The sequence below is a fragment of the Pan troglodytes genome, chromosome 11, assembly GCF_028858775.2.
Source record: "Pan troglodytes isolate AG18354 chromosome 11, NHGRI_mPanTro3-v2.0_pri, whole genome shotgun sequence".
NCBI classification, from domain to species: domain Eukaryota; kingdom Metazoa; phylum Chordata; class Mammalia; order Primates; family Hominidae; genus Pan; species Pan troglodytes.
This window is the reverse complement of record NC_072409.2, coordinates 1306570-1316722: the sequence shown is the minus strand read 5'-3', so window position 1 is coordinate 1316722 and position 10153 is coordinate 1306570. Positions and strand designations below refer to the sequence as shown.

The window sequence follows — 10153 nt, the reverse complement described above, 5'->3', positions numbered from 1 at the left end:
CACGCAGATGGGGCCTCTCCCTCATTTCTGAACCTTGTGGGGAGGGGAACCTTGAGGGGAGCGCCCCCCAGAGGCATGGCTTAGGGTCTCCCCCACCCCTCTGGAGCTCCAGTCTGCAAGAGTCAGGAGCAGAAATATCGCTGACTGTGGGTGACGACTCTTGCGCGCACACACACATACAAGCGGGCACGACGCGTTCGGTCATATTAAAAGGCACGCAAGGGTGCGGGCTGCACGCGGTGACACGGACCCCTCTAACGTTTCCAAACTGAGCTCCCTGCAGGTCCCCGACAGCACAGGCCCCTGTCCCAGGACCCCTCCAGGCACGCGCTCACACGCACACGCGCGCTCCCCGGCTCACGCGCGCTCCGACACACACGCTCACGCGAACGCAGGCGCACGCTCTGGCGCGGGAGGCGCCCCCTTCGCCTCCGTGTTGGGAAGCGGGGGCGGCGGGAGGGGCAGGAGACGTTGGCCCCGCTCGCGTTTCTGCAGCTGCTGCAGTCTCCGCAGCGTCCGGACCGGAACCAGCGCCGTCCGCGGAGCCGCCGCCGCCGCCGCCGGGCCCTTTCCAAGCCGGGCGCTCGGAGCTGTGCCCGGCCGCGCTTCAGCACCGCGGACAGCGCCGGCCGCGTGGGGCTGAGCCCCGAGCTCCTGCGCACGCTTCAGCGCCCCTTCCCTCGGCCGACGTCCCGGGACCGCCGCTCCGGGGGGAGACGTGGCGTCCGCAGCCCGCGGGGCCGGGCGAGCGCAGGACGGCCCGGAAGCCCCGCGGGGGATGCGCCGAGGGCCCCGCGTTCGCGCCGCGCAGAGCCAGGCCCGCGGCCCGAGCCCATGAGCACCATGCGCCTGCTGACGCTCGCCCTGCTGTTCTCCTGCTCCGTCGCCCGTGCCGCGTGCGACCCCAAGATCGTCAACATTGGCGCGGTGCTGAGCACGCGGAAGCACGAGCAGATGTTCCGCGAGGCCGTGAACCAGGCCAACAAGCGGCACGGCTCCTGGAAGATTCAGCTCAATGCCACCTCCGTCACGCACAAGCCCAACGCCATCCAGATGGCTCTGTCGGTGTGCGAGGACCTCATCTCCAGCCAGGTGCCCTCCCCCACCTCCGCCACCCACCTCCCCTCTCCTCCATCCTGCAACCCCACACCCCCAGTTTCATTCCATCCTTTCCGTGCCCCCTTCCTCCTGTAAGACACCACCCCGGAGTCAGCTGGCTGCTTCCGGGAGGCCTCGTCTCACTAGGAACCAAACACCAGGGTCTGCTGGCTCCCCTATCTTGGCCTGAGACCAGTCACCTGCCACCTTGGCTGGTCCTCAGAGGGTCCCTGGGGCTCCAGGCCCTGACTGGTGTGTGTAGACGTGGGGCTGGAGTGTGTCAGTGTGGGGGTGGGCATTCCGGGTAAGAGAGTAGAAGCGCCTGTCCAGCTACATGCCCGCCCTGCAGAGCTTTAAACAGGACGGGGCCTGGGGCCATCTTTGTTTCTGCTTCCAGGTTCTCCTGCCCTTTCTTTCGTCCCTTCCCCCTACCGATGGGTCCGCCTGGGAAGAGAAATGGCTCAGGCGCCACGGCAGGACGCTTTGTGGGGGTGGGAGGGGGGTGCACACGCGAGAGGCATCAGGGCATGGGAGCTGTCGGCAGCCAGCGCTGCGGGGCAGGACGTGGCTCCTGGGATTCTGCCTGTCGGAGCTGTCCGCCCCTGGGCCGAGCGCCTGCTGAATTCCAATGAGGCTGCAAGGATCTGCAATGCAGCCCTTTATGTAAGAGGCAAGACAGACATCCAGCCTAGCACCGCTCACACGTGCCTACCTGATGGACACACCACATCTGTGGACACACATGCTCACACTCACACCAAATGTTACATTAGCACACACTCATGCACCTCAGCATCAATCAATTTCATATGCTCATCTGCACACATGCAGATCCATGGACACCTGCTCATGTGCCACACACGGCTTGGCATGCATTCCCAGAGGCACGTGCAAACATGCACATTTACACACACGGTTCCAGTCATTCACACGCATGTACACGAACAGACATGCCAGGGCATGTGATGCATATAACCATACCCTAGCACACGCGTGAACATCTGCATGGTCACACACGGACCTACGGGTCTTTGCCAAGCACCTCTGGGTGCAGGCTGGAGGCAAGAGCTGGGGGAGGGAGAACCACTTCAAATAGCTGCAGCTGCAGGGCCCACACCAGAGTTTTCTCAGAAATCCTCCCTCCCCACTTCACAAGCCACCCCCGTGCCCCAGCCCAGGACACCATGGGATGGGACTGGGGGGATGCATCTGTAGCCAGTGGCTGCGATCACATATTCCATCTGGGACTGGGGAGGGACACGGAAGGTGGACTCAGGAAATCCAGGAGGGGCCATTCCTGGGGAATTGCTTCAACTCACGCCCATGTTGCTGTCTGTCTGTGGGCATGGCCTCTGCAGCAAAGGCAATGCCTGCAGCTACCACTCACGGAACACACCCCCGGCCAGGTACTGTCCTGCCACGTGGGGCCATGCAGTGCACCCCGCCCCCATTCGCCAAAGCTCTAAGAGGCACAGGCAGAGTTGGGGACAGACGCAGGTCCTTGTTGTGTGAAGGTGGTGTGGACCCCCAGCTGCCTGCCTCTCTGCCTTGGGAGGCTGGGGAGAGAGGGAGGCATTAGCTCCAGGGGGCTGAGCCGCTGGCTTTAGATCTGCCCCATAGGGCCTTGGTCATGGGCAGGAAGGCTGGGCTGCACCCCCAATGCCTCCCTTCCCTTCCTTGAGGATGAGGCCAGCACTCAAAGTAAGGGCTGGGTGTTGTTCAGACGGAGCCCATCACAGGCCCTGCCCCTGGAGACACTAGCAAAAGGGACCTTGGCCTCTTTGGCAGCTCCTAGCTGCTTCCCCCTGAAGTCCGGTACCAGCCTTCAGAGCTGCCCGCCCTGTCTCGGGATGTGGGCTGGCCCCACCCCTGGCCCATCAGGAAGGACGGGTGGGTTCTGAGCATCAAGGCCATCATGATGCAGGACCAGCCATCCTCCCCAGTCCACCTTGGGTGCGTCCCGTGCTCCAGGCCCCCAGGACATCCCAAGGGCAGTCCTTCACCTGGCCCTTGAGCACAACACCTGCAGGGCCCTAGTCAGCAGTGTGAGAGGAGTGAGGGGAGGTCCAGGTGGGGTCTCCCTCCCCTGCCCTGTGGGCATGTGTGCATCTGGGCCTGGGCATGTAGCATGTACCCAAATCGTGCCCCCAGCCCCCCTTAGCCTGCTGGGTTCAGCCCCTGCTGCTTCCAGATCTCAGCCTCTAACCCAGTGCCTGGCTCACCCCTGACTCAAGCTGGCCGTGTCTCCTGTGTCCACAGGTCTACGCCATCCTAGTTAGCCATCCACCTACCCCCAACGACCACTTCACTCCCACCCCTGTCTCCTACACAGCCGGCTTCTACCGCATACCCGTGCTGGGGCTGACCACCCGCATGTCCATCTACTCGGACAAGGTAAGCCTGACTGCCAGACCAGGCCTTCCGGCCCTCGGCCCCAGGGCACAGCCTGGCCACTCCAGGAGCAGCGGGCCGACCCGCTCACATGGAACTCACACACCACAAACTCTCAGCCACACAGCTCCCCAACATTCATGCACGTCCACACGCTCTCACGTGTCCAACTCACACATCTGCAAACACGCTCACATGCACACTCACGTGCTCTTACACACACAATACACACTCTCTTGCACATGGAGGGCTCACGTGGAGCCCAGCACGTGCCCCCAGCCCAGAGCAGGCCAAAGGGAGGGGGTATACATCACACACTCACACATCACACACACATCTCACACACACACATCACACACTCACACATTCATACAGCACCCACACGCTACACTGCTATGCTCACCCTCCCCACACATGAACACTGGCACACCCACGGATTCGCACAAAGTCACACACACTCACTGGCACAGGCACCAGTGACACCCCCTAAGGACGAGAGGGCCCGTGGGCTAGGAGAAGGGATGGCTGGGAGGCTATCTAGACAGGTAGACTTTGAAGGGGAGTTTGGAGAGCTGGGGGTTGCTCCAGGAGGAAAGGGGTGTGCACGCAGCCAGGGTGGTGGGGCCAGCCTTTCCCACTGCAGGCATGGGTGGAGAGCAATGTCTGTGGTTGCAGCTCAGGGTGGGGGGTGCTGGCCTGGGGGCTTCCAGCCTCTTGGGCCAAGGGAACCTTGGCTTAGCCTCCTGCAGACCCTCCTGGCCCACAGGCTATGAGGAGGGCTTCTATCCAATCCTGGAACATCAGATGGAAGAGGGGAGAGGTCATCCAGTCAGTTTTGCAGGAATCTCCAAGCCAGAGAGCCATGGGGGCTTGCTCTAGGTCACACAGCCCTCCGTCTACCCAGGATGCAAACTGGGCACTGAGAGGCTGACCAACCTGGGGCCACTGGCAGACAGACCTGCAGGGCCACTTGGCAGGGGACATCCAGTTTGGTGCCAGCGCTGAGGAGCCAGAGGGCTGGGCTGTGCAGCCAGGCTTCCGGGTCCCCCACCTTCTCCAAATTCCTCCTGCCCAGAGTCCACAGTCCTTGGTAACACTGCCTTAAAGCACAGGGGTCGTCCCAGCCAGGCCCAGGCTCTTCTGGGAGGATGGAAGGCCCCAGAGGCAGGAACTGAGACAGAGGCTGGAACAGCCACCTTCCTGAGGCTCTGAAAGCCCTGGCGTGCCCCCTCGGCACCCAAACTGCTCCTCCCAGGTGACTTCACCTCTGGCCATGGGAAGGTGGGGGTCTCATTCCTGTGCCCTCAGGCACGACCTCCTTTGCCTCTCTGGGCACCAGTTTCCTCACATGTGAAGGAGAGAAGATGGCCTTACCCAGGAAAGCAGCCAGTGGTCAAATGAAAGGCGGGGGAAACGGATGCCCCCGGCCCAGAGCAGGCCAAAGGGAGGGGGCACAGCTCACAGCTGCACCCTGGCCTTACCACAGTCTCTACACTACAACCAACCTGTGCCCAAAACATGAACCGGCAAGGCCAGGTCAGAGCTAGTCCAAGACCTCAAGCACAGCCTGCCTTGCCACCACGTCACCAGGTGGATAGACAGAGGCAGGGGACATTTTTGCACCCCAAGGCACTGCCCCAGGCCACAAAGAGGGAGCAGGTGAAAAATAACCTGGAGGCCTCAGAGGACCACAAGATCAGTAAGAGTCCACAGGGACACTGAAGGAACCAGGGCTTACCTGGACAGACACAGAGAACTGAGGCAGAGGGGGGCAGAGCCTGCTCCACTCCCGGCTGTGCCATGGCACTCCGTGGCAGCTTGAGGCCAGGAAAAGCAAGCCAGGGCAAGCAAGCACCACGCTCTCACCTGGGGAGATGAGGCCTTTAGCCCCAAGAGTGAATTCTTCTTCATACATAGAGTTGTTTAAATTTGGGAGGACTCTATGGGCAGCCCCAGGGGGATCTTCGAGGCGCTATGTGTCATCAAGAATTTCCTGAGCTCAGCTTGTCCAAAGGTGGTGGGCTGCAGGGGAAGAGGTGAGCTCACCCCAGGCACAATTCCACAGAAACCCACGTCCCTTAGGGTGCTATGGGGCCAACACCAAACCTCCTCCATTTCCGAGATTATATGTGGGAGGAGAGGCCGGGGTGGGAGAGAGGTTCCCAGGGTCTAGAAAGTGTCCCCAGGATGGTGGGGACAGGGGTGGGAAAAAGGAGGGGTCCCAGGGTCTAGAAAGTGTCCCCAGGTTGGCCGGGCGCGGTGGCTCACGCCTGTAATCCCAGCACTTTGGGAGGCCAATATGGGCGGATCACGAGGTCAGGAGATCGAGACCATCCTGGCTTAATACGGTGAAACCCCATCTCCACTAAAAATACAAAAAAATTAGCCGGGCGTGGTGGCGGGCGCCTGTAGTCCCAGCTACTTGGGAGGCTGAGGCAGGAAAATGGTGTGAACCCAGGAGGCGGAGCTTGCAGTGAGCCGAGATCACACCACTGCACTCCAGCCTGGGTAACAGTGCGAGACTGTTTAAAAAAAAAAAAAAAGTGTCCCCAGGGTGGTAGGGACAGGGGTGGGAGACAGGAGGGGATCCCAGGGTCTAGAAAGTGTCCCCAGGGGAGTGGGGACAGGGGTAGGAGACATGGGGTCCCAGGGTCCAGAAAGTGTCCCCAGGGGCGTGGGGACTGGGGTGAGAGGAAGGGGTCCCAGGATCTAGAAAGTGTCTCCAGGGGCGTGGGGACAGGGGTGAGAGGAAGGGGGTCCCAGGGTCCAGAAAGTGTCCCCAGGGGTGTCGGGACAGGGGTGGGAGGGAGGGGGTTCCAGGGTCTAAAGTGTCCCCAGGGGGGTGGGGACAGGGGTGAGAGGAAGGGGTTCCAGGGTCTAGAAAGTGTCCCCAGGGGGGTGGGGACAGGGGTGAGAGGAAGGGGGTCCCAGGGTCTAGAAAGTGTCCCCAGGGGGGTGGGGACAGGGGTGAGAGGAAGGGGTCCCAGGGTCTAGAGTGTCCCCAGGGGGGTGGGGACAGGGGTGAGAGGAAGGGGTCCCAGGGTCTAGAGTGTCCCCAGGGAGGTGGGGACAGGGGTGAGAGGAAGGGGTCCCAGCATCTAGAGTGTCCCCAGGGGGGTGGGGACAGGGGTGAGAGGAAGGGGGTCCCAGGGTCTAGAGTGTCCCCAGGGGGGTGGGGACAGGGGTGAGAGGAAGGGGGTCCCAGGGTCTAGAGTGTCCCCAGGGGGGTGGGGACAGGGGTGAGAGGAAGGGGTTCCAGGGTCTAGAGTGTCCCCAGGGGGGTGGGGACAGGGGTGAGAGGAAGGGGTCCCAGGGTCTAGAGTGTCCCCAGGGGGGTGGGGACAGGGGTGAGAGGAAGGGGTCCCAGGGTCTAGAAAGTGTCTCCAGAGGGGTGGGGACCGGGGTGAGAGGAAGGGGGTCCCAGGGTCTAGAAAGTGTCCCCAGGGGGGTGGGGACAGGGGTGAGAGGAAGGGGTCCCAGGGTCTAGAAAGTGTCTCCAGAGGGGTGGGGACAGGGGTGAGAGGAAGGGGGTCCCAGGGTCTAGAGTGTCCCCAGCGGGGTGGGGACAGGGGTGAGAGGAAGGGGGTCCCAGGGTCTAGAGTGTCCCCAGCGGGGTGGGGACAGGGGTGAGAGGAAGGGGTCCAGGGTCTAGAAAGTGTCCCCATGGGGGTGGGGACAGGGGTGAGAGACAGGAGGGGGTCCCAGGGTCTAGAAAGTGTCCCCATGGGGGTGGGGACAGGGGTGAGAAGAAGGGGGTCCCAGGGTCTAGAAAATGTCCCCAGCGGGGTGGGGACAGGGGTGGGAGACACGAGGGGGTCCCAGGGTCTAGAACGTGTCCCCATGGGGGTGGGGACAGGGGTGAGAAGAAGGGGGTCCCAGGGTCTAGAAAATGTCCCCAGCGGGGTGGGGACAGGGGTGGGAGACACGAGGGGGTCCCAGGGTCTAGAACGTGTCCCCATGGGGGTGGGGACAGGGGTGAGAGGAAGGGGGTTCCCAGCCTCCGGCGGGTGTTCCGGCAGTGGGAGGCGGGTGGGAGGGCGGGTCCCCACGGGTTCGCCTCAGCCCGCCGTGCCCCCGCCTCCCGCAGAGCATCCACCTGAGCTTCCTGCGCACCGTGCCGCCCTACTCCCACCAGTCCAGCGTGTGGTTTGAGATGATGCGTGTCTACAGCTGGAACCACATCATCCTGCTGGTCAGCGACGACCACGAGGGCCGGGCGGCTCAGAAACGCCTGGAGACGCTGCTGGAGGAGCGTGAGTCCAAGGTGAGGGTCGGCGCCGCGGGCAGGCGCCTGGCGGAGCCGAGGTGCAGGACGGGCCGCCTTGTGTCTGTGGCTCCGTGTGTGACACCCTCTTCTTTCCATCGTGCATGGTCAGCACCACCACGTCTGGCGAGCGCCCGCCCCAGCCTGTCCTCGGCTCATTTCACTCGCTTTTGCCATTAGTCGAAATCTCCTTCGTGTCAGTCCCTGCGGGGCGAGGGCCAGACCACCTGGAGCTCCGCAAACACCCCTGCCCCGCGCTGCCCAGCGCCCTCGTCCCCTCCTCCTGCCCATGCCCCTCGCTCCCTGGAGGCCCCAGCCGGGCTTGGGACTCGTCACCCTTCCCGCCCACCCTGTCCTGAGTCCCCAGCAGCCTCCCTCTGGGCAAGGTCTCCCCTGTACACGACCCCCACATACCGCCCCTGCAGGCCTGTCCCCTCCTGGCTGGGCCCATTCCCTGTCCTCCCCCGCGTGGCCTCCCCTGAAGCTCTGCATCTCATGGCTCAGCAAAGCCCCATCCACAGACACCTGCCCCCCAGCCTGGACCGCCCCTGTGGGCTCCACTCCCCTCCTTGCCCCCACCACAGGGCTCCCTCTGCACTCCTCACCAAGACCCATTAGCCACCTGGTTCTAGGACACACTGACCCCCAACACAGCCAGGCGTCCACTCTGTGGGGCTGCAGAGAGATCAGAGCTGGGATTTGGGGGGGTCCAAGCGACCCCTTTCCCCTTCCTTACCACTCCCATTTGCAGTCTGGGGCAGAGCTGGTTCTCGGCTACAGACCCCCGGAGCCCTGGGTGCTCAGCACCTGGGCCAGCTCCTGATCAAGCAGTGGGAGGAGGCCCAGGCTGAGGAGGGCCAGACCTATGGGTGGCTGGGAGCATGTTTCGTGTCAGAGCTGGCTTCATGGGACTTAGGGCCAACCTAGCACCCCGCAAGGCACCCCAGGCCCCGGGAGGGACCAGAGGGCATGGGTCGGGGGTAAAGCCAGGGGCAGACCAGAGGGTCCTGGGAGTACTGTCGTGGGGGGTCTGCTGAGTCTTGGGGGGGGAGGGGCATGGGCACCAAGGGCCCCACCCAAGACAGTGCCCCTCCCCCCAGCGCCCGACAGGCCCCTCCCCCCAGCACCCGACAGGCCCCTCACCCCAGCGCTCGACAGGCCCCTCACCTTCTGGCATGTCCACCCACGGCCACGGACTCCCATCACACACTCACCCCTGCACACCCAACTGCCTGCTTTCACTCACAGGTGCATGCACACATTCCCATCACACTCCACACCTCTGGCCACAGGCTTAGGCTTGCCTCCATGCAGCTCCAGCGCCACACACACACCTGGACACGTACTCAGGTGCGCTCCTCACACACACACCTGGACACACGCTCAGGTGCGCTCCTCATGTGCATGCTCACCCTTACTTGCGCCAGCCAGCACAGACACACATGCACACACGCACACACGTGCACACGCACACACATGCACACATGCACATGCACACACGCACACACAAGCACGCACACACGCACATGCACACATGCACACACACAAGCATGCTCAGACCATCTGGCCCTTCCCCAACCTTCACAGGCCTTTGTGGACTAACCCTCCCATGCTGACACCCACAGGCGCGTGCCACCCCTGCAGGCGCACATACGCACACACACCCTCTTGGGCGCATATGCGAGCCGATGGGCGTGGGCACCCCAGTTAGTGAGGATACCTCGGTCTCTTGAGAGGCAGAGGGAGACCAAGGAGAGGGAGGGGGAGGGACATGGGGACAGGCCCCGGGGGGGCTGCTCACCTCCCACTCAGGACTGACACAGGTTGGAGTGGGCACTGCTGGGGCCACACAGCAGGTGCACGGCAGGGTGGGGGCGGCAGGTGGGGCTCCCTCGGAATGGTGGACGCGGACAGGGCCTCCTTTTCTCCTGAGAGCGACCGTTTCCAAGAGCACAGCTTCGTGGCAGGGAGCCTCCACGGCCCCGCCCCCACGACCCTCACCCCCCAGCTCCACCCCGGCCCCCAGCCCCGCCCCGGGCCTCGGTGTTTGCGAGCTCCAGGTAGGAGCCCGTCTGCAGACGTGCCGAGGAGGTGGTGTGATTGCTTTAGCGCCGTCATTTTCAACCGTTTATAATCTTCTTCTGTGTCTGCATATTTTCTCTGTGCACATTATTCATCAGAGTAAAAAAAGGAACTATGAAAACCTCGACCAACTGTCCTATGACAACAAGCGCGGACCCAAGGTATATATGCATGGACGTGCACGCCACCCACGGCTAGGGAGCCCTGGCCTCGGCGCCTCGGCCACTAGGGCCACTGTCTGGCCCAGCCGCCGAGCCGCAGGCCCAAGCAATGAGGAGAGGCAGCCGGCAGCAGGCAGGAGAGGGCAGGCAGGAGAGG

At 63.1% G+C, this 10153-nt stretch overlaps 1 protein-coding gene across 10 annotated transcripts in view; it reads left to right on the top strand.

Moving 5' to 3' along the window:
- The first annotated feature begins 421 nt into the window (after positions 1–421).
- Positions 422–10153, top strand: part of GRIN1 (glutamate ionotropic receptor NMDA type subunit 1) — a 30664-nt gene continuing 20932 nt past the window's right edge. For 3 of the 10 annotated variants that reach the window (XR_008537351.2, XM_024345995.3, XM_024345998.3), the window contains exons 1-4: positions 741–1092; positions 3358–3492; positions 7577–7753; positions 9934–9996. Coding sequence is in view for 9 of the 10 variants with exons in the window: in XM_024345995.3 (XP_024201763.1) it covers positions 835–1092; positions 3358–3492; positions 7577–7753; positions 9934–9996 (633 nt within the window). In the remaining variant the exon portion in view is untranslated. Of the gene's footprint in view, positions 1093–3357; positions 3493–7576; positions 7754–9933; positions 9997–10153 lie in introns of all 10 variants that reach the window. The other 7 variants (XM_024345999.2, XM_024345997.2, XM_024345993.2 and 4 more) reach the window with 4 other exon arrangements.